Source organism: Trypanosoma brucei, chromosome 9 (assembly GCF_000210295.1).
Source record: "Trypanosoma brucei gambiense DAL972 chromosome 9, complete sequence".
NCBI lineage: Eukaryota > Euglenozoa > Kinetoplastea > Trypanosomatida > Trypanosomatidae > Trypanosoma > Trypanosoma brucei.
The window spans coordinates 1,097,548-1,122,419 of NC_026742.1; the positions used below are offsets into that span (position 1 = coordinate 1,097,548).

General features: G+C 48.6%; 17 protein-coding genes across 17 annotated transcripts; 3 read left to right on the forward strand and 14 right to left on the reverse strand.

Moving 5' to 3' along the window:
* Positions 1-1,642: 1,642 nt before the first annotated feature.
* Positions 1,643-1,861, forward strand: TbgDal_IX4930 (hypothetical protein, unlikely; the record flags this gene model as incomplete). Its single annotated transcript, XM_011778381.1, has 1 exon — positions 1,643-1,861. The coding sequence occupies one exon, from the start codon at positions 1,643-1,645 to the stop codon at positions 1,859-1,861; it is 219 nt and encodes a 72-aa protein (XP_011776683.1).
* Positions 1,862-3,485: 1,624 nt separating this feature from the next.
* Positions 3,486-3,836, forward strand: TbgDal_IX4940 (hypothetical protein, unlikely; the record flags this gene model as incomplete). Its single annotated transcript, XM_011778382.1, has 1 exon — positions 3,486-3,836. The coding sequence occupies one exon, from the start codon at positions 3,486-3,488 to the stop codon at positions 3,834-3,836; it is 351 nt and encodes a 116-aa protein (XP_011776684.1).
* Positions 3,837-4,128: 292 nt separating this feature from the next.
* Positions 4,129-5,412, reverse strand: TbgDal_IX4950 (CAAX prenyl protease 1, putative; the record flags this gene model as incomplete). The annotated part of the gene is made up of 1 exon (XM_011778383.1): positions 4,129-5,412. The coding sequence occupies one exon, from the start codon at positions 5,410-5,412 to the stop codon at positions 4,129-4,131; it is 1,284 nt and encodes a 427-aa protein (XP_011776685.1).
* Positions 5,413-5,669: 257 nt separating this feature from the next.
* TbgDal_IX4960 (hypothetical protein, unlikely) lies at positions 5,670-6,008 on the forward strand (the record flags this gene model as incomplete). Its single annotated transcript, XM_011778384.1, has 1 exon — positions 5,670-6,008. The coding sequence occupies one exon, from the start codon at positions 5,670-5,672 to the stop codon at positions 6,006-6,008; it is 339 nt and encodes a 112-aa protein (XP_011776686.1).
* A 515-nt stretch (positions 6,009-6,523) lies between these two features.
* TbgDal_IX4970 (hypothetical protein, conserved) lies at positions 6,524-7,561 on the reverse strand (the record flags this gene model as incomplete). The annotated part of the gene is made up of 1 exon (XM_011778385.1): positions 6,524-7,561. The coding sequence occupies one exon, from the start codon at positions 7,559-7,561 to the stop codon at positions 6,524-6,526; it is 1,038 nt and encodes a 345-aa protein (XP_011776687.1).
* A 454-nt stretch (positions 7,562-8,015) lies between these two features.
* TbgDal_IX4980 (isomerase, putative) lies at positions 8,016-9,086 on the reverse strand (the record flags this gene model as incomplete). The annotated part of the gene is made up of 1 exon (XM_011778386.1): positions 8,016-9,086. The coding sequence occupies one exon, from the start codon at positions 9,084-9,086 to the stop codon at positions 8,016-8,018; it is 1,071 nt and encodes a 356-aa protein (XP_011776688.1).
* Positions 9,087-9,406: 320 nt separating this feature from the next.
* On the reverse strand, positions 9,407-11,164 carry TbgDal_IX4990 (hypothetical protein, conserved; the record flags this gene model as incomplete). Its single annotated transcript, XM_011778387.1, has 1 exon — positions 9,407-11,164. One exon carries the CDS (start codon positions 11,162-11,164, stop codon positions 9,407-9,409), a length of 1,758 nt encoding a protein of 585 aa, XP_011776689.1.
* Positions 11,165-11,432: 268 nt separating this feature from the next.
* TbgDal_IX5000 (developmentally regulated GTP-binding protein,putative) lies at positions 11,433-12,557 on the reverse strand (the record flags this gene model as incomplete). Its single annotated transcript, XM_011778388.1, has 1 exon — positions 11,433-12,557. One exon carries the CDS (start codon positions 12,555-12,557, stop codon positions 11,433-11,435), a length of 1,125 nt encoding a protein of 374 aa, XP_011776690.1.
* Positions 12,558-13,248: 691 nt separating this feature from the next.
* TbgDal_IX5010 (hypothetical protein, conserved) lies at positions 13,249-14,466 on the reverse strand (the record flags this gene model as incomplete). The annotated part of the gene is made up of 1 exon (XM_011778389.1): positions 13,249-14,466. The coding sequence occupies one exon, from the start codon at positions 14,464-14,466 to the stop codon at positions 13,249-13,251; it is 1,218 nt and encodes a 405-aa protein (XP_011776691.1).
* Positions 14,467-14,801: 335 nt separating this feature from the next.
* TbgDal_IX5020 (p21 antigen protein, putative) lies at positions 14,802-15,374 on the reverse strand (the record flags this gene model as incomplete). The annotated part of the gene is made up of 1 exon (XM_011778390.1): positions 14,802-15,374. One exon carries the CDS (start codon positions 15,372-15,374, stop codon positions 14,802-14,804), a length of 573 nt encoding a protein of 190 aa, XP_011776692.1.
* Positions 15,375-15,929: 555 nt separating this feature from the next.
* On the reverse strand, positions 15,930-16,691 carry TbgDal_IX5030 (hypothetical protein, conserved; the record flags this gene model as incomplete). The annotated part of the gene is made up of 1 exon (XM_011778391.1): positions 15,930-16,691. One exon carries the CDS (start codon positions 16,689-16,691, stop codon positions 15,930-15,932), a length of 762 nt encoding a protein of 253 aa, XP_011776693.1.
* A 372-nt stretch (positions 16,692-17,063) lies between these two features.
* Positions 17,064-18,152, reverse strand: TbgDal_IX5040 (hypothetical protein, conserved; the record flags this gene model as incomplete). The annotated part of the gene is made up of 1 exon (XM_011778392.1): positions 17,064-18,152. One exon carries the CDS (start codon positions 18,150-18,152, stop codon positions 17,064-17,066), a length of 1,089 nt encoding a protein of 362 aa, XP_011776694.1.
* Positions 18,153-18,802: 650 nt separating this feature from the next.
* On the reverse strand, positions 18,803-19,057 carry TbgDal_IX5050 (hypothetical protein, conserved; the record flags this gene model as incomplete). The annotated part of the gene is made up of 1 exon (XM_011778393.1): positions 18,803-19,057. One exon carries the CDS (start codon positions 19,055-19,057, stop codon positions 18,803-18,805), a length of 255 nt encoding a protein of 84 aa, XP_011776695.1.
* Positions 19,058-19,358: 301 nt separating this feature from the next.
* Positions 19,359-19,697, reverse strand: TbgDal_IX5060 (conserved hypothetical protein, unlikely; the record flags this gene model as incomplete). The annotated part of the gene is made up of 1 exon (XM_011778394.1): positions 19,359-19,697. The coding sequence occupies one exon, from the start codon at positions 19,695-19,697 to the stop codon at positions 19,359-19,361; it is 339 nt and encodes a 112-aa protein (XP_011776696.1).
* Positions 19,698-20,182: 485 nt separating this feature from the next.
* TbgDal_IX5070 (methyltransferase, putative) lies at positions 20,183-20,917 on the reverse strand (the record flags this gene model as incomplete). The annotated part of the gene is made up of 1 exon (XM_011778395.1): positions 20,183-20,917. The coding sequence occupies one exon, from the start codon at positions 20,915-20,917 to the stop codon at positions 20,183-20,185; it is 735 nt and encodes a 244-aa protein (XP_011776697.1).
* A 565-nt stretch (positions 20,918-21,482) lies between these two features.
* TbgDal_IX5080 (hypothetical protein, conserved) lies at positions 21,483-22,769 on the reverse strand (the record flags this gene model as incomplete). Its single annotated transcript, XM_011778396.1, has 1 exon — positions 21,483-22,769. One exon carries the CDS (start codon positions 22,767-22,769, stop codon positions 21,483-21,485), a length of 1,287 nt encoding a protein of 428 aa, XP_011776698.1.
* Positions 22,770-22,928: 159 nt separating this feature from the next.
* Positions 22,929-24,284, reverse strand: TbgDal_IX5090 (GTP-binding protein, putative; the record flags this gene model as incomplete). Its single annotated transcript, XM_011778397.1, has 1 exon — positions 22,929-24,284. One exon carries the CDS (start codon positions 24,282-24,284, stop codon positions 22,929-22,931), a length of 1,356 nt encoding a protein of 451 aa, XP_011776699.1.
* Positions 24,285-24,872: the final 588 nt, after the last annotated feature.

Below are 24,872 nucleotides of genomic sequence, written 5' to 3' on the forward strand. Positions count from 1 at the left end.
GGCCGAGGCAGGAATGTGAGACCTGGTTGCTGCGGCAATTGCACCACGGACGTTGAGCACATTAGTTGTAGGCGTCAAAGAGCAGTAGCCAACAAAACGGCGGTAAGCAGATGCTGTTGCGGAAATGTACTAAAAGAGGCTCAGAAAGATACGGCGAGCTCCGAGGGTGGAATTATCAGGGGTAACAAACTATAAGTCTAAGTTGTTTTATTACGGAGGAGCGGAGGTTGACACAGAGTGACGTATACGCTGGAACTGCACCTAGAGAAGATTGCACACACGGAAAGAAATTGTGGAACCTTGTTTGGAAAGAGAGGAAATGCTTCGTGAGGTTTTATAATCACCGCGTGGAACACGGCGGAATACCCGGGCGATGGTGAGAAGGGCGGTAAAACATCACTCTCGGGAGACAGAAAAAGCTTGCAAAAGAGGCGGCGGCAGTCCGAGAGGCGGCCCTTAGAAGTGTTTTCTCCAGGTCGATGAGGGGTTGATTGGCAGTACACTGAAAGGCCACTTTGATCGGTTGCTTACATCAAAGAAACCGCCGTTTATGCCAAAGCACCAAGCAGTAGACACCAAGTTTTTGACGTTTGGTGAAACAAGGTGGAGAAATGGGGAGACAGCAACTGCTTTCATGGATCGTGCAAGAGCGACCGGCTCAATGGATCGTCAGGGGATCACTCACTGTGGTTTTAAATCGCTGCGATGCGCATCTCCGCTTAGCGAGACGGATAGGACAGTTGCCGCATAATCGAAAATCCAAAATGAAGATGAGCAACGCGTAGCCAGGAGATTTCCTCGACCTTAGGGGTGTGGCGGGAATTTGTCCTCGAACCACTTCTGGTCGCTGTGATAATGGAAGCATAATAAGAGGCACTGATCGGAGCACAGGGATTAAGCATACCTTCCTTGCAAACGGTCCAATCGTCATACGCGCCGGCAGAGGTCTAAAAAAATTTTGAGCAAACGCCACGGAGGGGGCCTCGGTTGTGTGCCAATGAACGGTCGAAAAAACCTTTCGTGGAAATTTCGGCTGAAGAGGAATGCACAACGTCTCGGTGCTGCCGCGAAGCTGAATGGACTTTTGAGTGCCTGAAATGCTGGTAAACAAGCCGAATGCACCTAATATATCGAGCCTTACTTCACAACTGCTTAAGATCACCGTGAAGCGTGTTCAAAAAATTTTAAGCCACCAAATCGAAACCTCCCAAGCCGTTTACAGATTCCCCAGTGTCGTAGGGTCGTGAGTACGACATTCCGTGGCTGTTTTCATCTCGCGTTGGCCCCATCGCACGGCAGGGACGGGAAAGAAATACGGTGTTTGGATGTCTTTGAGCGTGGTTGGGGAAACCCCACTGCTGCAGAGCGCTACTCGAGTTACATCATAGCAAGCGCGTTGCGAAAGGCGCGGAGAGGGGAGGCCCTCTTTTTAAGTTCCCCCACTTATTGCCGCAACTGTGACGCGCAACGTTGCATTTTGTGCTAATGTGGAGGCTGTGGGACAGGAAAATGCGACGTTGCGAAGCCGCACACTGTCGTATGCGAAGCCACCTGGTTTTCCGAGTTGACAGCCGCTCGCCACGAACGGAGGGCCCTCTTTATTGTAAAACCCAAACAAGGAAGCAGAGTTGAAGACGTGAAAATGGGGGAACACCGGACGGTCGCGTCGGGAGGCCGCTGTGAGCGACAAATACGCTCTCCAGCGGAAACATCGACCTCGTCATCAACCGACAGTGCGACGCCTTTGGTTTGCTTTGTCTCACAAGGCGTGCATGCGCACATCGCAGCCGCCACGCAGCCTTTTTCTTCGCACAGGTTTTGTTGGTGCGGAATGAGCGCCCAAAAAGGTTGGTGCACGTAGTAATGGCCAAACTTAACCGAGGTCTACGCAGTTCGAAGGCGCCGCACATATATGCATATGCGTTGCGCCATGTTTCCCTAAAGTTGTCCAGTGGGTGAGCGTTTTTCTTTTTTTTTTCTTTACGTATGATGGCTGCGCCTGACTATCGCTGGCTTTGGATTTGGGGAACCGGCGCGCACTAACGAAATGCTGATCGCCGTTGCGTTCGGTGTTCTCGTTGACTTGTGGGATGTTTACGAACGCGAACTCTGTGGAAAGTTGAAATAATTAAGACGAAAATGCCTTATGGCAGCGCTGCGGATGATCAGGGAGCTACAGAAATGGAGGAAGAGGAGAATGTGATCGGGAATTCTTTCTTTCCCTTTAGTGACGTACACGGATGGTGCTTGGGAAATTGCTGGGATACGCTTTAGGAACGCCTCTGGCGGTGTCCGAAGATTTTTTTTTTCGTGCTGGACGAGGCGGGGGATAACTACACCAATAACTTTTTTTTTTTTAAAGGAAGCAGTTCGGAAACGGAAGTATCTCTATAACTCAATATCAGGGTACGACAAAAATCTGAACGCGCGGGGTAAATATAAGGGGGTGCGGTCTCCCTCTCAACTCATCACTTCCCCCTGTTTGTTTTACTGCTGCCTTCACTCCATGACAACGTCGGTATCATAGGGCAAAAATGCAAACATGTACTCTCCCGTATGGATGGGCGATCATGGAGCACATCACCGCACGCGATTGATTATTTTCCACCACCAAAACGAAAAAAAAGGGGGAAAAAAGACATGCGTAGCGCACAGTGCGTGTGAACACAGCGTTGAGTTCCAAAAGTTCCGCTTCACCACCTCATTGCGTTTTCTTTTCTCCCCCTTTCCTCAAACCCTCCAGATGCACGAAGATATCGGAATGAAAAGTAAGAGAGGGTAGAGACGTCCGATATGTGGCCCTGCAAACGCTAAATGCGACACGGCCCACAAAATGTGATAATATTCAGTTTTGTCACAATATACTGAGATCTCTCATACATTGGTCCTTTACCGCTCGAACCAATGGTGTGTGCCTTCATTTCCACTTTAGGCTTCACTGCCGTTATTCCGGTGATGATCAGAAGTTTGTATGACTCCAGCACTGCGGATAATTCGCATTAGATATTTTACAGTAATTAGTGAGGCATTGATGACCATGTTGCCTTTAAGAACTGTACAGCATATTAGCAACAATGACCTTATTCGAAAGATGGAGGGTATACCGCCCGTTCCTCTTCCCCTTCTCCATCCTTGTTGTGGGCAGAAAATAGCCTTGTGACCTGCTTCCAACAAGACCTTTCATCTCCTACTGACTGATAAGGTGTTAACCGTAATGCACCGCTGCCAATCTCAAAAATAAAATTAAAAAAACCGCCATAGCCCTGTTCAATCCACCTTTGCGCTATGGAAGGAAATTTGTCATCATCGTGCACGTTAAAACTTTTCCTCCCGATCCATAACACCTGCATTTGCGAAGCCAGTACCATTGGGAATTTAAAATAGTTTCGTCACCCCTCCCCGCCTCGGTAAAACACCCAAACGGACCACGCATTGGCGCGTGAGGCGGACTCCAACAAGTCACAGACGTACACGCACATACATACATGAGAGTAAATGAGGCGCAAACCAACTTCTGTCTATCTTCACTTCCTTGGTTTTTAGCTTCAATAACCATGCGTGCTCCAGTCAATCGATGCAGCAGTGACATTTTCTTGAATCAGCCTCGTATCACTGAATTGTGCAGCAAATGTACGCGCGAAACGCTGGGGATACCTCCGCATAAAGACATAATCGTCTCTTCCATGGGATCGCTGCGTGAGACTTTTTCGTGCGTGGGCAAGAGCTCTGCGGCAGAGCAAAGGCACGGAGGTGCAAATGCGATGTTTAACTGCTTTCATATTTATCAATGTCCTTCACATCTAGGCCATATCACCAAACTTTATCCTAACTGCTAAATGTATACGTGTGAACTCAAATAAACGATGATGTGGGAACAAAACAGCAAATCTCCATTGGACCGTATTACATCAGGAGAAAGTTACCAAGTGAGTGTCGTAGAGCATTTCGAAACACTATTAGTGCTATTATTACAAAAACCTCACGTATTGTGTTGATGACGTGGTCATAATGACCAGTATTCTTGTTCCCCTTTCCCCCCTCCCCAATCCACCACACCGCTTTCTTTCTTTTCTTTACGTAGGGGTGAATCGCAACAGCCAAGTCCCGGTGAAACACCGATCGAGCTATTCATTTCCGTTTCTTATTTTCCTCCTTAATGGCATCGAGCCGTTGGGCGAGTGGTGGATGAGAGTAGTGCAGCGCAGCGAAGAGCGGATCGGGTGTAAGCAAGTTCTTATTCTCCTTGTGTATAACCATCAGTCCTCTTATAAGCGGTTCACCATACCCAGAACTAACGGCGTACCGATCCGCCTGGAACTCAAATTGACGAGTCACGAGTGACACAAGATAACCCAGGAGTGTGTTAATGGGCTCCAAAAACACTTGGCTGAACAGCTCGAAACCAATGAGCGGATTGGCATCGCTGAATCCAAACTGCTTGTACAAGTCAGTGTTGAAAATTACGGCCTTTGCGCCGTATGATATACACCACGTTTGAGCAACCATAAAACCGAACAAGAATTTGTCGTGGGAGTTCTTCCAGTGGCCGAGCTCGTGGCAAAGAACGGCAAGCAGCGCGTCGTGATCACCCTTCGTCTGCTCAACGATCGTATCATACAAAACAATGTGCTTCGACCAAAAACCATAGAAGTACGCGTTGCTGTGACCCGAGCGCCGCGAACCATCAACTTCGTATAGTTTCTTCAAAGGAAACTTGTGCTTTTCAGCGAGTGCATATATCTTCTTCCCCAACTCACCGTCCTTCGGTATCGGCGTGTACGTGTTGAATAGGGGCTGGATGAAAGTGGGGTAAACGAAGGTGAAAATGGTGATCAGGCCCGTCGCACCGAGGAAAAAGTAAAATGGGAAATCCTCGCCGAACAGTTCCACCACCTTGAGGATGAGCCCACTGGTCAGAACGTGCAACAGAGTCAGGCGAAGCAGAAAATACTTGGCAACGTCCAGAAAGAATTCCTTGCGCGTCATTTTGTTGAACCCATGTTTCTCCTCGATCACAAATGTTGAGTAGTATTCAAAAGGAAGGCTTATGAGTGTCGTTAGCACATCCGTTGCGACGGCGTAAACGTAGCAATGTGAAAAGGAGCCCGTAGCCCCTGGTAATAGTTGGCCAAGGGATCCGTACAACTTGGCGGGCAGTTTTGCCAGCAGGGAGACGTTGCTTATGACAATGTCCTTTACGTGCAACAAGATTGAAAAGCTGAGTTTCTCCCTTTCGTACTCCTGAGTGGTACGGAACTCCTTCTCTTCCACGACGCCGACAAGGTGTTCAGGCATCTTTGCATTCGCGTATGCTTTACGCTGCCGGCGTTGAAGGTAAAGGTCCCACAGCGCCAGCGCATTGAGGCCGATCAGCGCCGTACCGTAAAATGTCATCCCACCCCACGCAACCATCTTTTATTATCTTTTATTTTTTCGTTCACAGCCTTTAACTTTCCGCCAGTTTCTTCCCTCTTTGTTCCACTGCAAGTCGGAAACCCTTTGTCAAAGTCTGATAGTTTGGGAAGAAAGGGTAATAATGACATAAAAGCAAAGGTGAGGAAATCAGAAAAATGACCAATCAGTCGCATCACTGGAAACGGTGTCGATGGCTATGGAGAGGGAGAGTTTGTATTTGTGTGGAAATGTGCCAATTATGAGTAGAAGCTACAATGGGTGCGTTTCAGCATTTCCTGCACGGAATAACTCACTGGATTTGTCGACATAAGCCCACATACCGAGAAATCGGAAGTGAATTATGGATCCGACACGCCACGCATCAAAGACTTTCCTTAAAGAGTAACATAGTTATGGCAACGCCAGGGCACGAAAACGGTGCCGTCACGAAGTGGGAGCATCAAATGTTACTAACCACCCGCCACGACACCGTTAACAACCCTGTCGGCGCGCCGTGTGTTTATGTGTGCGTGCGTGCGTGCAAGAACAAAAAGGATGGAAGGTTTCCGCCATGCAGACCCCTTCCCTCCTCCAACCAACAGCGGGGCCACTGACGGAAAAACCGCTACAAGGGAATATTGATATTTGGTGTTACCCCACATGCGTTAGCACCCTCCCACCGCATGTATTACACAATCCCCTTACCGCGCATGCCGCCGCCGCCCCTCATGTATGTTGTTTCACTTCCCCATAGCCACCGCTACATATGTGTACTTGTATACATATTCGTTAACAAACATTCTCGTCTTGGGATAGCACCACGACAAAAAAAGGGAAGAACAATGGCACATATACCTTCTTTGGCGAGCCCGCATCTATGTGCAAGACATGCGGGGGTGTGAGAACGGTGACAGATACAATCACTGCAATGTGAAACCTTGATAGGTACAATAATTCTGTACATTTTTCGCCGAAGCTTCGTCTAAAAACCACCACCCCCGCCACGAGAATGGCCCGACTATAACAACGTGGGCACACCTCGCAGACGCTTAGGGAGGAGGCGTTAAAACACAATCACTTCTAACTCTCACGTTCATAGTTTACTTCTGTACAAAAACTACCTAATCATTTACATTTCCTGCCGCATTTTTTTTGTCAACCGCGCAACCTCAGGTGATGTGTCGGGATGGTTGTCAACACGGTACCCTTCGAATCTCAGGTGAAGGTCAGCACCGTGCTTGATCAGTGCGCGTGCAAGTGAGACGTCCTCAATTGCCATGAAGAGCGGTGGTCGTCCGTCGCTCTCACGGGGTTGGTTCGGGTCGGCGCCGCACTCGAGCAAAGATATTGCGGCTTTGGGCTTCTCAACGGAGCAAGCGTATTGAAGGGGTGTCATTCCGGGGACAATCGCCCTTGCAATGTCATATTCGCCACTAACTATGAGGTGCTTGATGGTATCCACGTCCTCGTTCAAAAGTGCCTCTTTCATCTTCTGCGCCGCCAGTGCCAGTGGGGCCTCATCGATGGCTCTGTTCAACTCCACAGAACGGTGGAACCACTTACCTGAAAGGGCTTCGTCTTCGTCCAGGTCAGTCTCACTGTCGCTATCGCGACCCTCCGCGCGCCGCCGTTGACGCTTTGCCTCTTGAGCCTCACGGAACCTCGCCTCGCTCGGGAGACGGAGGGACCACTTACCTGACCCATCGGCACGGCGCACGGCTATGCTGTTCTTTAGGATCAGAGGGGGGAATGGGATATCAACATTTTGATCAATGTCGAATGCCTTTTCAACGCAGAAGATCAATCTGAAGAACTCCCTTCTTGGATACTTTTTTGGTTCCGGTTTAAGGCAGAAGACCATGAGCGCTATATCGCGGAAGGCCTGCTGTCCAACCCCCCCGCAGTTCATGATGAGCACCCAGTCGCCGTTGTTGGAGCCTATTTCGATGTAGCCCAACGTGTGTTCAACGTCTTGCGTCGTTGCGAAGTCAAAGTACCAAACAGCGCTATCCGTTTCCCTGGCAATTTTGCACAGAGACAGATACGGATCCCCATCTTCCCCGAAGAGGATAACGGGTGTGCGGCAGTCGGCGTTCTTCATTCCTCTTTGCACATGCTCGAGTGGGACGAAATCGGGAGGAATCTCCACCACACCACCTTGTGCCATTGTAAAATCCCAAACGTTCTCTTCTTTTTCTTCCTGCTTTGGAATACCTTTTTAGTTCTGAAGAGCTTTAAACAACAACAACAAAATAAAAATAAAAAAAATATGCGCTAAAAGGATCGGTTTTGTAGAAGGAATTCACGGAAGGGATGCGAATACACTCAGCGACGGAAAGGAAAGAGTAGCAGTTGAAATGATTGAACATGTGAGGGAAAACTGGGCAATTTCACGTAAGAATACACCTCAACTGCAACCCTAATAAATCCCAGAAGCAACTTCCCGCTCGTAAACACACATATTTGAAACCGACATACAATGGTCCAGTGTTGGGTGGGTAGCGCGTTCCTCTGAGACGCGTGAAACAAACATTAAAATTGTTCACCTGAAGGCCCAGATTTCTCGTCACATGTATCCCTCTTCCGCCATTCACACCCTTTGGTACACAGACACATCCGTACTAGAGTGGTGCGCGCAAGCGGAGTGACTTCCTTCGGAGACTTGCTATGTCCTTCACGCCGCAAGCAAACATGGCGACGACGAGTTCCCTTCTGAGGCGCTGGATCACCTTGCGCACCGCTTCAGGACCCTCCAATGCAGCTTTGAGAAACGGAAGGGCGGCCGTCGCGCACTCCGCTCCCATCATAAGTGACTTTGCGATGTCGAGACCGGTGCGAATGCCCCCGCCTGCGATAAGATGGAGTCCGCCCTTCTTTGCGAGGGGCGCGCACTCCGTCAAGCATTGGTCCGTAGTCACGCCTACATCACGGAATATGAAGCCGAGGTTTTCCTCCTCCACTGTGTAGGGGTGCCGCCTTCCTTCAATCCATGCCCAAGAGGTACCACCACAACCCGAAACGTCAATATACTTCACACCGGCACGCTGAAGGGCGACAACGCTTTCATAGTCGATTCCGTGCCCAACTCCTTTAACAATCACCGGTACTTTAACTTGGGGAAGGAGGACCTTTAGCTTTTCCAGAAGATTCTCAAAATTAGTATCCCCCTCGGGTTGACATGCCTCCTGTGTGTGATTAAGGTGAATGAAGAGTCCATCCGCCTTTACGCATTCGATAAGCCTGTTGACATCAGCGGCACCGAAGCCGTAGTTTAACTGCACGAGTCCAATGTTCGCGAACATTTGAACGGAGGGGCAGAACTGCTTGACGTCAAATGTGTGAACCGCCGCGGGGTATCGATTAACAACGCGCATGCTTCCAACTCCAAAAGGAATGCCCTCTGCTTCACAAGCTTGCGCCAAACTCATATTTATAGTCCGACCGTGCGACTCACCACCAGTCATAGAGGAAATAATGAAGGGAAAGGAGAGACTCCGCCCCATGAAGGAGCAGCGTGTGTCGATGTTTGCCATGTTGATCTCAGGAAGTGCGGTGTATGGTACAACATACTTGTCCCATATCGAGCGCCCATTCTTGTAGGGTTCGACATTCCTCTTGAGGCAGATATTTATATGGTCCTTTTTGCGGTCCATAACTGCAGCTTCCTTGTCTGCATTCCTTGACTCGGACATCTTTGCTTCACCTGTTTCTTTCTTTTAAACTTGTGCTGCCAAATAGGTGAAGAAAGAGTAATTGCGACGGCAGCGGCTACCCCGAATGTGCACACACGCGCATTTTTTTTTTTTTTTACACAGTCCCACCAATGTGACGTGTGACAAGCAAAAGGTGAAGTAAAATTCGTAGTGGGCCCAAATTTTCAAACGCCAACACTACATGAATGAATGCCCGTGGGTTATAATCGAAAAGTCATAGTGATACTCCTCTCTGTTTGATGATCCCACTGTTTTCTTGTCTTCCCCATCCCCACTAGCTTAAATTTTGGAGCACCAAACTAGGCGTCGCGGCGCGTTCCAAGGTATTTTATGTATTCATTAACGCATTCACACAAGGTCTCCGCAACGACGATCTCAGTTAGCCCATCGTCCTGCTGCTGGCTGTGATCATCAGACTTTTTTACACGCTTCGTTTCTTTGTCAAACGACCAGTTCGACGGCACTGGGTACTTTATCATTTCAAAGAAGCGCTTGAACTCCCCCTTCGCCTTTTCGCCAGTGCCGTCTAGCCAAAATTCACAATCACCCGTCGGTGTCTTCACATTTACCGGGGGGAAACCGAGGCATGAAGCAATAAAGCGCAGTGACACATTCCCCCGAATACCGCTAAGCAGCTCTCTCAGCCACCGGAGACGGCATTTTGGAAGAAAAATCTTTACCAACGAATGCATTCCGTGTGGAAAATGGGGAAGAGTGCGCGCTATCGTGAAACAGTCTCCTTCTTCGCATGCCCCACAGAGCTTCAGAGTGTTGCGAACATCCTTCTTCCTAACCCGCGGCCCCGAGCTCTTCTGCGCCTGCTCACGCCTCGATAAGGTTGTGGTGGTGTAGTGGATTAACTCCGTGGCTAGAGCATCAAACTGACCACCGAGTGCGAGGTAAGCAAGTCGATAGCAAAAGAACTCGGATACAGAGTCACCCACGCAATCTGGGGCGTCTTCGTACATCTTTTTTAACGAAGCTTGACACTGGTTAAACTCCCCAATGTCACCCAGCTCCAATGAAATGAGGGCATGCTTTTCGTACACCTCGATGGCGAACTCGTCCACAATGTTTTGCACGCAAAGATCTTGCCGCATTCCCTTTAGTTGGTCACTCAGATAGCGGTAAGCCTTGAGGGGATCCGGGTACTTTTCCTTGTCGTTTGCTTTCGCTTTTATGAACCTAAATGCATCCACGAGCACTTCCCGTGGGCGGATATCCTCAGCCGCGGGTTCGTACCTCGAGTAAAGTCTTTCAAGTTCCTGTGACTTCCCAACAAACTGCCGCTTCGGCTGTGTTACTTCATCAAGTGCAATCATTTCTTGTAAGAATCGGTTAGTGCTCGCCCTCGCTTCCGCCGTTGGCCCCTCGTCAGACTCCGCTTTGTGTGCGCCGTTTTCTGAACGACGCACCTTCGCATTTGGGGGACAGTCTAAGTGATCTCTTGTGGTTTTTCCACCCAAGACACTGTCCCTGGCCGTTTCCATCGGCTTAGAGACGGGACCCCCGTAGGATGCTAAGGATGATTGAGTGTGTGGTTGCTGAAGCTGCTTGCGGCATAGAGCCTGAAGTTCCTGAATAATTTTAATTACCTCCAGAGGGGTCACCGCCTCGTAGGTGCGCGTACCGGCCATGACATCCATATCAAGTCTTTCAAACGCTTGATTAAGTAAAGGATGGAGTGGCTGAGGGATCCGTCGCATACACTCTCCGTACAACTCGGTGCGATGATGAGAAGTCACTGCTCTCACTGACAGTCTTGGTGGTTCATTGCCGCCACCACGAAGCATCGTCGGCCTCCTGTCTTCAGCGTCAGGCGGCATGACTAGCGATACAGTGGCCCAGTCGACTGCAGAGACACCGCCGTGAATGCGCATCACGTCTTCAACAAGAGCAATCACCCAACGCTCGTAACGCTGCCGCTGTGCTTCGTCACCCTTCGTTTTGGCAACGTGCGCGGCATTTCGAACCCATTCGTTGAACGAATCTGTCACTGAGACACCGCGTGATGTAAAAAAAAAAGTAGAGAGGCAACTACCGTCCTTCGTCTTCATTTTCCATATGCTGACTACCTGCTTCTTCCTTCTCCCCAACCTTTCCTTTGTATCTTATGTAATAAAATACTTATCATAACAAGGAAGGAAGGAAGGAAAAGGGCAAAAACAGAACAACACTTGTTAGAAATTGCGTGTTGCAGCAACAGCACAGCACATTACAGCAACAGGCCGCAAAAGAACAATGGACAAGTTTTGCGCTTGACAATTGTAGCACCGCCTCCTGCGGGATGCAAGTTAAATCGTGACCTGGCAAATGAGTTCGAGTTTATTCATTAGACGTTTTAACCATTATTTGAAGAACGTCCTCGTCTGCCAGTTGATGTTGTATTCCCACACGCTGCGGTTGGTGCTTTGAGCTAGTACCCCAGACAAGGGCGTACTTAAACCGTGAGACAATGTCCTTATGAATTCGCCTGCATATATGACCTACGGTTGCGTCCCTTTTGACCACGAACGGTTTTGTAAAGTCGGGGTGGCTACCGTGCTTCTTCGTGTAAATACGGATGATGTTAAGATGCTCCCAAATTTCGTCAATGACCTCGTCTACATTTAAGTCCCAGTGAAGTGAAAGTACCACTGAGTGGGGCAGTCGACTAAGCCGGTCCATCTCCTCCATTGTAATGGTATCTATTTTATTGTATATGTAGAGACAGGGCATGTACTTTCTGTTTCCCTCAATAACATCAATGAACTGGTCAATTGTTATATCTTCCCGTATAATGACGTCCGCGTTGTGAATACCATAATCCTTCAGAATGTCCTTCGCTAATCCTTCAGACATACCTTTCGTTAGTTTGACGGTTGATGTAAAGCCAATTGCATTCATGCTGCATGAGGGTTTCTTCTTGAACGTCACGTCCGGGAAACTTTGATTAAGACGGATACCAACCGTCTCCAACTCCGCTTCAATTTTTCCCCGCTGTGCCTCCGCCCTAGCGGCATCTAACATTAAGATGATCATATCGGCAGTTCGAGCCGTTGCAATGACTTGTCTCCCACGACCCTTACCCTCCGCAGCTCCCTCAATGATACCCGGTAAGTCCAAAATCTGTATTTCGGTTCCCCTGTGCATTAGTTTCCCTGGAATACATGTGAGTGTCGTAAATTCATAACCCGCCGCCGTACTTTCTGTTGTTGTAACACGTGAGAGAAAAGACGACTTGCCAACGGATGGAAAACCCACGAGAGCACACCGAACGTCGCCGCTCCGCCGAACTTCAAAACCATCACCACCACGCGCCCCTGCGGCCCTTGTGGCGTTTTCCATCATTTCCGTTTTTATCCTCGCCAGTTGGCCCTTCAAACGACCAATGTGGTATTCTGTCTTCTTGTTCTTTTGTGTGCGGGCAATCTCCTCTTCGATCGCCTTCCGGCGTTCAAGTAAGCCCATCGCTGCTGTTGCGCCCACTTTTCGAGTCTGTTACCAAAACCGTAAAGGTATATGTAAAAATGCGAAAGGGTAAAACATAAATTGGTGTATGGCAGTAGATGGGGAAAGTAGAGCAAGAGACATGTCGAACGAGTAGTAAGTCATTTGGTCGTTCCAAAAAAAAAAAACAAAACAAACGAGCCTCACATGCATGCGAGCAGTAAATGCACATATATATATATATATATGCATGTATATATGTAGCGGTTTTACGCCGCGCTCCTAAAACCCTGAATTATGGATTTACGGCGGGGGAACACGGTAAAAAATGGGTCAAGTACATCCTTCAGGATTAAGGGCACGCAACTGATGCACAACGCGCTCTAAAAAGATGCAAGGAATACGCGCAAGTATAGATGGAGAGACGGGTTTATCGACGAGTACGGGCCGAAGGGCACAGTCAGACAGTCACGCAAATGACCTCGTAACGCAGCGTGTCGCCCCGCGCATCTTTCGGATTTTTCCAGTTTGGGGATGGGTGTTGCTCCAGAGGCCACGTTCCACTGCCGGCTCCTTCTCCTCTCCTTCTTGCACCACTGCACGAATTTAAATTTTTTATTTACCACATATAAAACTGCTGAACCCATTTTTCTTCTCGCCCTTTCCGACTAACCATGGAGCCCTAACGCCATTCCCTGCAACTGCAGTTATGTCAAGCCTTCACTCCGTCTTTTCCGGCCCCTGCCAACCCAATGGAGGCCGCTTCCACCCTCGACGAAGTAAACCCCATGAAGCAGGGCCTTGGGGTAAACTTATGCTTGGTAGCTGCTCTAGCTATTACCTCATTCTCTAAGACTGCGGGCAGCCACTTATTGTCGATGATTCCTCGCAGTTCCTCCGCGGACGTGGCGGTCATCCGTTCCCGCCTCACTGGTGACCACGTCATGTACGGCGTATGCCTCACATTAGCGCCCATGGCACGATGGTCTTCTAAAAGCGCAAACAATATCAAAGCAAAGTGAGCCAACCCCTCTTCCTTTGGTAAGATGCCACGTGTCGCCGTAGCGCAGGGTCTTTTCACGCCGAGGGCAAGACTCGTAATGGAAGCCTTGTTGCCTGCCCACGGTTGCGTGCCATGGGAATCACAGAGGCAAAGTGTCCATGCCTCAACATAGGGACTGTCGTCCCTGTTGCGTGTATCGTGCGGAAGCGAGAAAATGGACACCGTATAATCGCCTGATGCGATAACATAACCACAAACAGGGTTAGATTCGTTCGTCCTACGGCTTCGTTTCAGGTACGGTCGGCACAACTGATCTACCAGACTTTTCGCCCTCTCGTACTGATTGTAGAAGAGGACTTCAAACTCATCACTATTAACGCGGCTCGGGAAGAATTCGTGAAGCCGTAGACAGGTGTTCAAGTCACTAATAGTTGGTCGGGCTTTTTGCTGCGGCCATGCGGGGGCGGAGAGTTGATGTAACCATGCAGATATGTATAACAGATAGTTAACTGTTGAGACATCCGAGCAGTCTTGCATCATAACAGCAAACCCTAGGGAGGAAAGCGTAACTGCTGCCACAGTTGAGAAGGTTTGACAACAGTCACCTGTTAGCGGTGGTAGGAGATGTCTCGCTTTCCCCTCGAGGGCATCAAACTGTGAATAAGTGCCCCTAACGCAGAAAATAACGCCTGGAACGTAGAAGTCATACACGTTTCCTCTACGAACAGAAATCTCGTCAAGACTAATATCGGTTAGATGTCCCTCCTTGCGCTTGCGGCGCTCCTCTTCGCGAAGTGCTCTGCGGCTCGTGCCATTTTTCTGCTCCCCGTTAACTTGGCAGTCGGCCGGAACGTTACTCGTCACCGGTTTTTTCCTCTCCCCCACTCTAAAAGATTGGACGGACACGTCGGAGCCGTCTTCACTCATGTCATCCCTTTTTTTATCGTGTGTGTTTTGGGTGTTGGTAGAGGCATTTTATAGTAAACCGGAAGTGAAAACATATGGAGAAGCAAAGGAGGCGAAAACAAAACAAAAACAAGGTGAAGGTGGCAATTCCTCTCTCCTTTTTACCAACTGTGCACAATGGACGTGTGCAGGAACAAACCGGGAAATGACACCAGCAACAGATATGAGAAAGAACTCAGTCAAGCTCACACGTTGCGGTCCATGAGCGAGGCAATCGTGATAATGATAATGTGGGAGGGGGACATTCATAGTCTATTCTTCCTTGCTCATTTCCTTTTCTTGGTATTCTTTCAGTATCACTTCTTGGAAAGAGTCTTTTGAACTCGCTCCATCAAACTCCTGCTGATATCCCCAGCACCTTCGGCAATTACAACAGCCGGGCTCGTCCAGTCCGGGTTCCCCTTCACAACCACGTCCTGGTTGAAACGAATTACACCAGCATCTTTGTCCCAGTGAATGTCTGGGTAAATACGTTCCAACTTGATTAAAGTGTCCAGTGCAGCGATCGGTGTTTTTTGGTCATCGGTCTGTAGAAGTTGATTACGTTTGTCTTTGGCGTTCCGCAGCTGTGAGCTCGCGTGTTTGAAGAGGGATCGATCACGTGCTGCCTGCATGGATGGCAGTCGCGCTTTCGCCTCCAACTGTGGTGGAAGCTTTTCCTCGTTGTCGCGAAGGGCAGTCACTTCCTTAATAAAGGGAGTTCGGATGATCTTAACATTTGGATTGCTGCCGGAGAATCCTTGAAAAAGAACAAGAAGCCCCTCGGATGAATTATACGTGTAGACCGTACCATTCACGGTGGTATCATCAGCCAACGTCACGGAAACGCCCAAACCAATCAGCTGGGAGTCGTTGTTGCAGACAGGCATGAAACCGTCGGAAACACTACAGATTAATTTACGGGAGGGTTTCTCTTCTCTTGTTAACTTGGTTGTTTATTACAAGCTTGAACTACTTCAGCTACCAAAAGTAACGGGAATACGCCAAGTACCAGTAGTAAAAAAGTTACAGACAACACCAACAAAAAAAATAATTGCGAAAGGATTTTAATGCGAACTTCAATATTCAATCCCTTGGAAGAGAAGTGAGCGGCATACAATACTGCCGAACAAGGGATCCCGAAAAGAAGTCTGTTAAAAGGAGGAGAAAAAATCGTGGATGGAACCAACAACAAAAAAGTTTGCATTGTCGCACACGTGCCACACCAACTGTACGAGCCGCACATCCATGCCGCAAAAACGGAACAGCCCAACCACATTGATTTGGTTGCTGTTTCATTTTTCGCCTTACCTTTATTTCTTCTTTCATCTTCCTTCAAATATTGTTAACGTGCTTCGACCCTTAACTTGTGTGTAAAATGTAAAGATACTCCCAGTTCCTTTCTTCATTGGGGTTCCCCTCCTTTTCATCCAACCCCATTAGTATTAAGCATGAAAAATGTAGTGCATACCTCTCTTAGCATACACAAACACGCTTTTTGTTTTAGCATAGTTGAGGATTTCTCTGCTTGGGACTGCTGTGGTGCCAATGAAGAGGTGGGAACGCTTCGATAAGAGCTGTGCGTACAGTTGCTTCAGCTGACGGTGCCGGTCCCCTTCTGGTGGTTCTTTTGACCACTCCTTGAGGAACTGGCATGCCCCCGCAAGGTTATTTATTTGCGCTGGTGAGAGCGTGTTGTGACAACTTACCAGGCCGGAGTCGTTGGGTGCGCTTAAGATTCCATCAAACCATATCGTTGTCGGAATTTTGTCAGGGCTCTTCGCGTTGAATTGATTACGCACCTCTAGATCCGCGGCCCGGAAGACAAATTTATAGTCTATGGGATCCACTCGATGATCCATTGTGAAGGGGGAGCCTGCGCTGCAGCAAATAGCCCTCATTGTGTTATAGCTGGCGTTGCTTTTCGCACGCCGTGGCAAAAGCTGATACAGGTTATCATCCTTGTGAATGCTTACCAGTTCAGCCCAATCGTCAATGAGCAGCGGCTGACCTACGGGGTGTTGAGGAGGGATGGCCCCGTATTGCCGCATTACGGTCTGCTGCTCAGGTGTTATGGCTTCAAAGACAAGAGATTTCGCCTCGTAAGCATCAAACACGCGGTTGTGGAGCTTCTGTTGCGTCACATTCCCCGACATGTCCCTCAGCCGAACCACTAAAGTTTGAAGAGTAGTGTTGAGTAGCGACATTTGATGTATTGTTAACGCATGCAGGTGCACTCAACTTACGAACTAAAACTACTGTGATGGTGGCACACAATGTCGGGATAAAAAAAGAGTGTTTGGTTATAATGATAATAGCACTCACGCGCAGTTATACGGCAAACCGTTATTCCTCCTTCACTGTTATTACTTAATTATTTTTCACTTTTGCAAGATGGTCGGGAAGGGCAAGATGAAAAGTGGGAGGAATAGGTTGTGGAACGGCACCTCAATGCCGTCCTCCTTTCGAGCTACGGAGGTAAAGCAACAACAACAACAACGAAAACCACCTCCCCTCTCATTTTTATTTGTGGTTCAAGTTCACAACTGAAGATACCACCACCCCAATGATTTCGCAATTTACACGTGTAATAGCTGCGCCTCAGTCCCAGTTGTGATTGCTATCCACTGCTCGTGTTGGGAGGACCACGAGATGTTGTTGATTGGATTCTCCACTTTACAGCTCATGATGCATTTCGCCTCCACGTTTGGTAGCTCGTTAAGGTCCCAAATGTTCGCTGTGCCATCCTCCCCTGCGCTGCAGAGATTTATCATGGAGTTTGGCGCCCAACAAACGCTGTTAATGGGTTGTGGGTTTGCACTCTTTAACGATGCTACCGCTACCGCTGGGAAGCGTATATCTATAACGATCACCTCCGTTCCTTCAACCCCAAATGTTGAAATGTATGTCCGATCAGAATTGTCCCAAGCCACTCGCAGAAGCGGGAAGAGGGAACTTGACTCATAAAGAATGGTACAATGCTCAATTTCACGCAGGTCAAAAACTCGGACAGATCCGTCTGCGCCGCAGCTAGCAAATGTATGGGTTCCCTTTGCGAAGGCAATGTCATACACATCTTTATCGTGTGCAATGAGCCGCGTGTTTTTTCCAGTTTCCAGGTCCCATATGGTCACTGTTGTGTCTACGCTGCAACACCCTACGACATTCGGGTCATCGGTATTCCAGTCACATGAAGTAACAGGAAAGCAGAGATCATTCGGTTGTTTACCATATTCGAACGCCATCTTGAACGAAACGTGTGAGTCGATATGATCCATTTTTGATGGAACGCGGCGCGGATCATCGACCTCTCGGTGTCGCTCATCGCTGCGTTCATTGCTTTCTGGAGGCCCCTCCTTCACTTCCCAGAGTCGCATATAATCTGCCGTCGTGATGATCAGATCTGATCCTGCCTTGGGAGGGGCAAACATAACCTTCGTTGGTGGGTAGCTGTGACTCCACGTTGCTCTGCAAACTAACTCCCCCTCATCATTCTTTTGCACAATATCCACATAGTTCTTAAATTCCTGTATGTACGATGAAACAGCAAAGCGGAATGGTGCATTTTCTCTCGTGCTCCATGACACGCCGTTTGCCAACCATCCCGTATTGTACGAAAGGATGCTTGGTCGCTGTTGTTGTTGTTGTTGCGGAATCTGGCTTCCCATCCTCAAATTGATGGATCCCTACCCCACAACAACCGAATAAATACACAAAAACCTAAACCCAGAAAAAAAAAATTAATTTAAAAAAAGGAAATGACGCCACACCTTGTGCTTACATGTGTTTACAGGTGATTTGGAGATAAGGAAACAAGGGAGGCAGAAGAAAACGTTTATCGTGCAGGAAATATTAGATGAGTGAATTGTCAATCAGACGCTTCGGGTGGTGATGAAAAATACCAAAAACTTACAGAGGGCGCAATCTAAAGAGGTGCTAAACATCAGGACTGAATGCTGTTTTGCAGCACTGCAGTAACAATAATGGTAGAAAGGCCAATTGATGTGGTCGAAAACAGGAAAGGAAAGAAAATAAACAAAAAGAGTTCCCCGACTGTCACTTCACAAAAAAGAATATACCCTCTTTTTCTCTATTCCCTTACTGCAACACGCACCTACATAATTTTTTTTTCTTGCAACAAAAAAAAAAGCAGAAAGAAAGAGGGTACATTTTCCTCACTTACCCACAGAATAGAGTTCCCGTTCCTTTCTTCTGGATACGGCGTGCAGACCCGGCTCCCCGTCTCACTCCCTAATCCCACCATATTCCTTTTTTTTTTCATCTTCATTTCCGCTTTTCTTTTCTTTTTTCCCCCTCTTTAGTGCTCTTCATTCAGCCGTTTCTTGAGGGCTGCCACTTCCGCCTTGAGGCACGCGTTCTCCTGCTGGAGCGCTTCGTAATCCGCAGTGGAGGCGCCACCGAGCACTTTCTTAATGAAATCAACCGGATCATCAGGCTTTTCGGGTTCCTCATAGAGGTTAACGAGCACACGCGTGAGAGTGTCAATCACCTGCTTTCCCTCAAGGTACTTGCGGAACTCTTCCTTTTTCGCTTCGCTGGATTGGTATGACATCCTTGTTTTGCTGGCCTGGCTGCACAAAGTAACGTAGCTTCACTTTATTCTATTTTCAATATCGCAAGAAGCCGTGTATGTATGTGTGTGGAAATAACGGGAAATTAAAAAGCAAGAAAAAGGAGTAGCAGAGGATAATAGAAATTTGATAACAGTAACAAGCACAAACAGATGTATAGGGAACCACTTCATATAGTAGGAAAGATAGAGTTAAGGGAATGGGGAGGAAGGGAGAAGTAGGAGTGGGAACAGAATAATAAGGGGACACTCCCAACGACAGAGCCTTCGCATTACCCAACATTCACAACATCGTCGCCCTCCTTCCTCCAAGCAGAGACGGTGCTGCAGCACATACAGAAGGAAACGGTAGTCCGCATTCCCTCCACCTCAGCATCACTGCATCGTTGCAGCTACAAATGCGTGCATTTCCATACCATAACATATATGTCAACAGAACAAGGCACTGTCGTCGCGAGAGATATATTCGCCCCTTTCGGCTCCACAGCAGCCTTTTGGGGACAGTCACAGAGTAAACGCAACACGTGAAGGGAAAATACTGAATTACCTTTCTACTCCCCTCCTCAAAACTCGCGATCCTCTCATCCTCTCCCGGATAAAATGAATGCGCACTCCCAGTCATGCAAGGGATAATATGGCCCCTCTCTCTCTCCCTTTTCCCTTCTCCCTAGATTATTTGTCCCCACATATTGCACCCACTTGACCACCAACAATGCTAGTCTTCCTTTCGGCCAATTGCCTTCACGGCTGCTAGCATTTGCTTGTTTCCTCCCGCGTGCCTCTTCGGCTGCGCTTTGCACATGCACATAAAAACGATGGCCACAGCGATAATGTGCGCTAAAGCGACAAGAGCAACGAAGTACCACGTCGCGTCCCACTCCGCGTGCATTGATTAACGGTACTCCCTAACAAAAGAGGAATTAGGCAGTTGGATGCATAAGGTCACGAAAAGTGTCACAGGGGGGTGGCAAAACAGTTAGAATGCGCATGCACGCACAAAGCAAACCTAACCAAGTTAGCGTGAGGAAACGACGCTCGCATCATCCAACGCTCCACAACATCAACGGACGCATCGGTAACCCAACATTACAAAATCGACACGAACAGTTATGGCACCCGCACGTGCACCGCATAATGTTTCTGGAGACCCTTCCTTGTTGTTCTTTGGGCGTCTTCACTGCTGTTCGCAGCGTAGTCTAACATCTTTCGGACCATTTCATTTCCCGCCAGCTCTTCTTGGCTCAGCTGCCGAAACAGTGGGCAGCCGTCAAGGCATGTGACCATCCATTGCTCCAACTCCTCAACATCTGACACTGTAAAGAGAAAACCGCCAACTTTCAGCCAATAGGCATATTCTTGCACAAGCCCAGGGGAAATAATGCGCCGGCGGACGTTCTTCCGTTTCCAGTGTGGGTCCGGGTAGCAGAAGAAAAGGGCCTGAAGTTGCCCCTTGTTGAAGCAGTTCGATCCAAACTTCATAACATTGAGTTGTTCAAACCACACATTACGGTAGTGGTGCGAAGTGCCATCGGTTGCCGCCCCTTCGCGCAGTTTCTTTACTTTATTCTGCGCAAACTCCACAACCTTTGGACGTATCTCAAGCCCCAACATACACATGTCAGGGAAATCCGGTGCGAGTGAAAAGAGCATTCCACCAAAGGCACAACCGACATCAACGAGAGTAATCACCGGGTTGTCCATTCCCGGGAAAAGCGTGGTGCATTGTTCCTGAAGTTCTGCTGGGCAATCCGGATGGTTATCACTATTTTCTGCGAGTGGGTTACGATGAGGTCGCGTGCGTATCGGTAGTCGCGTCCACTTCGGTTGTGTTGTGGAAGTCATTACAACCCTCAAGTCAGGAAGGGGGAGGGTTAACAACTACACCTCGGATGGGTGGGTGAACTGTATTGAGGTAAAATATAATGCAAAGAAGGGGAATGAAGCATTTTTTTTTTTTAAGTGGTATGAACAGACGGGAGAGGCTCTTTCTGATGCAGTTTCACAACGGAACAGGGTCGGCAGAAGCAGCAAACATTCGTGCGTACACGCACGCACACCCACAGAATGCTCTATATATGGTGTTGGTGAGACAAATCAGGTGAGCAACAGGTTGAAAAAGGAACAATAAGGTGGTAGAAGCAAAACAAGCCACCTCCACACAACACAGCAAGAGGGCTGACACAAAATATGAGGGGTTGGCACAGCAATGAAAACACTATACGCAGTCTTGAACGTATCAGCATATAGATAAACAAACATGTTCCAAAAGTCTCCGAGTACCCGGCACATTAGGAATCTGTGGGTTGGTCCCGCAATGTGAACAGGGGCCCGTGGGGATGGTACCTCTACAACTCGGAGGCCAAGCACGCGAAAAAAAGAAAACAACAAAAAAAACTGATGCCTTTAATTACTCGATTTTATCTCGGGAGTGTTTCCTACCTTTAATCCGCTTCCGCATCACTGCATTTTCTGCAACTAGTATTTCCAATTCAACCGTTAAGCGCTCAATGAGTGTATTGTACTCTTCCTTCTCCTCTCTAGATGAGTTCCTCAAATACGCCAGCTCCGCGTGCAGCTCCTCCCGTTCCCTTCTACTTTGCTTCTCTACTGCCATGCATTTTTCCTCAGCGGCCGCTAGCTTCTTGACAAGTGATTCTGTTGTTATATCACCACACTCACCTTCTCCCTTTTGTGTGGTGATGCTAACTGCGGGGAGGGAGCTACGGCTTATGTCTAAAATATGAGGACCTAAAGATGCCAACCCCGCCGGTGGTTGTGTTTGACTGGGCGACTGCGGCCTGCTGGTGTTGTCCTCTTTCTCCACTATGAGTCCCTGCGGTTGTCTCGGTTCCTCCGTCTCCGTCTCCGCCGTATGTTGTGATGGCACCGGTTTCAGGTTTTTCTCTTCGTCCCCCTCGTTTCCGCATGCACTTAACTGTTTTGTTAAGTTGAGTATACTTTGGTGCAGGTCGTCCACATTCTCCGAGGATGCATCTGGGAGTGCTGGCGACGTTCGCTCCCCTCTCGCAATCGCGTTGTTAACGTGAAACGCGACCTCGCCGATTTTAGCGGCAAGGTTAACTTTCTCCCTCAGAAGTCCATTAACTAAAGCACAAGCTTCGTCTACGGAAAGCAGAAAGGCATTTTTCTCTTCGGCCATTTTGGCTTCACTGTGAAGTGCACCGTTACGAGTTTTCCTTTTGGCAGAGCTGCGAGAACCTGATGACTCTCTCCGCTCCCTAACAGCCGAAGCAACTTCTCTGAGGGATATGTTACGGCACATGTCGATCGCTGGTGCCCGCTTCATGGCTGAGCCCAAAGTCGTGAACGCGGATGCAATGACTTGCCTTTCCAGAAGTGAAGTATATTTCACCATTTCCATCAGTGCAGAAGATATGTCGGCTATGCGCTTGTCGCGGTCCAAAAGTTCTGATTTTAGTCGTTTCTCTGTCATTTCACATTGGTTCTCTAGGAAAATGCATTCATCTATAACTTCCGAAAGGTTCTCTTTGACCTTTCGCAGCTCTTCTAAAAGTTTGGTAGTGTCAACCTCACACATGCCGCAGGAAACCTCTCTCTTTTTCTCTATAATTGGATTTACTGTATTCTGGGGCGCGCTTAATAATTTGTTTTCCCTAAAGCCTGAACCGAAGAACAAACAGAAGGATGTAAAAGAAGCTACAGAAATACACATTTCCCCCCTTAGTTATGTTGGTGCGCAGAAAGGTGCAGGAGAAAGTATATTTTAGCGGTGAGGATCACCACGTCTGTGCGCTAGTTTTGTTGGCGCTGTGTAGGGGGCGATAATTTAGTCAGAGCCATTGGAGGGACCACAGTAAGGGGAAAGTTGGCTTCACCGCCCTGGAATAATGCGTATGCTTCGCCTGAAGCTTTCGTCGTGCGCACTCACACGGCTAATCGGCCCTTTCTTACGGCTGATGACCGTGCTGTCCCCACACGGTTTCCTGTTTGAAGGCGTGTTCTCCACAGGTTCACCCTGCAACTCCTCCATAACTTCCCGCATTTCCTCCGAGTAGCGAGCCACTACGTCAGAGCTCTTTACGTCATGGGTCCACACGACTTCGTTTTCCTCATTGCTAGCTTCTGTCCCACTTCCTGCACCTCCGCCGATTCTTTGATACTCCTTCCCACTTACCGCCTGCCGCACTTTGTTGGGTAGCTTATCCAACGTGATGCGACCCAAGTTTCCTAACTGGAAATCGTGTATGAGGAACTTTTGCGCGCGCGAAGGGTCTAAGTTCCCCAAATCAGTTTGACCGCTCGTTCCACTTCTTTCACAGATCATGGAAATGCAGTCGTCAAAGCTAATGGGAGCTCGCGGCAGGTGCAGACATTCTGCCATATGCTCCCCCACCCCAGCCGCACTAAGGACATCGTAGATGTATCGAGCTACAAGGGAGCGTGGTAGCGTGATATCGTTGGTGGGGATAATTCCGCATGCGGCCAGTTTCAAACCTGCCTCTTTCGCAAAGCATCCAGGGAGTGTGAGACCTGGAGAGTCATAGAGAACAATGTTTGGATCTTTACAAACAGGGACGAGTTTCACGCCACGAGTTGTCCCTGGGGCAATACTCACAGCCTCCGGCGTACGTGGCCGCCTGAAATCCTCACGGTGAAACTGATACTCGTGTGCCAACCTAAGGGAATTAATTAGTGTGGATTTCCCAACATTGGGCATTCCAACTACGAGGCCCACGTTAGCCGTTGTTTTGAATCGCTGCGCTGGGAGAATATGTGTCACGAAGCGTTGCACGGCCTCAACGGTGTCTCGCCAGCTTCGCTTTGCGCTAGTGAAGAGGGCGAAATTCCCTGTTCGCTCGTAGTACTGCTGAATGACCCGGTTACAGTCTTCGTTGGACATTTCAGCCTTGTTAAAAACAATCAGCCGCGGGCGATCAATGATAATCTTTTGAAGATTCGGGTTTCCCGTCGTAAATGGAAGCCTCGCGTCTCGTATCTCCAACACAAAGTCGGCGTCCTTCACCTTCTCTGCGAGGGTCCGCGAGGCCAGCTGCATATGCCCAAGGTACCACGCAGCTCCCTTTTCGTTAATGTCCACAAACGCTTCGCGGGACATGCCCTTCCTACTGGAATGGTCCATAGATTCCTTATAAGATGCCAGCACCCGCTTCACATTTCGCATAAACACCGGGTCATGAACATTTCGGCAAGTGAGTCCACGGCGCATTCCTTTCCACTGCACTTCAAACCATTGTGAGTTCCGCACAAAGTGTGCAAACGGATATTTATGCGCGCAGTAAAATAGTAACAAGCCGCGATGAAAGGGAATGTAATGTGAAGTATCAAGGCCTCAACCACAACGCAGAAATCAAAAAATGACAACCCGAGAGATAGCGAGTTAATGCAGGTCTCTAGGGTCACAGAGGCTGAGCCCAACAGCTGCCTTCGGCAGAAAATCAACACGATAATTAGAAGATTAATACCAACAAAAAAGAGACCACCTCTCCAGCTCGCCTCAGGGTATCAAAAGCGACAACCGCTGCACACACACACACGGCACAGGTGTGTGAATGACCAGCTTCGCTTATACTAGTCATAAATGACTAGAAGCCAGTGGTTTCCGTTTCCATAAACCCCGGGTCTTCCCTCTTCCCCTGCTTAATGTATGTCCATATATCATTCTTCGGTACACCATAATCAAAAACATGTAATTTCACCCTTCCCCTCCCTGTCATCAGTATCGTTAGAGCTGCCGCACCCCTCCGCAAAAGAGTTTATGCAAATTACATGTACACCTTTCCCCCCTTAAGTACCG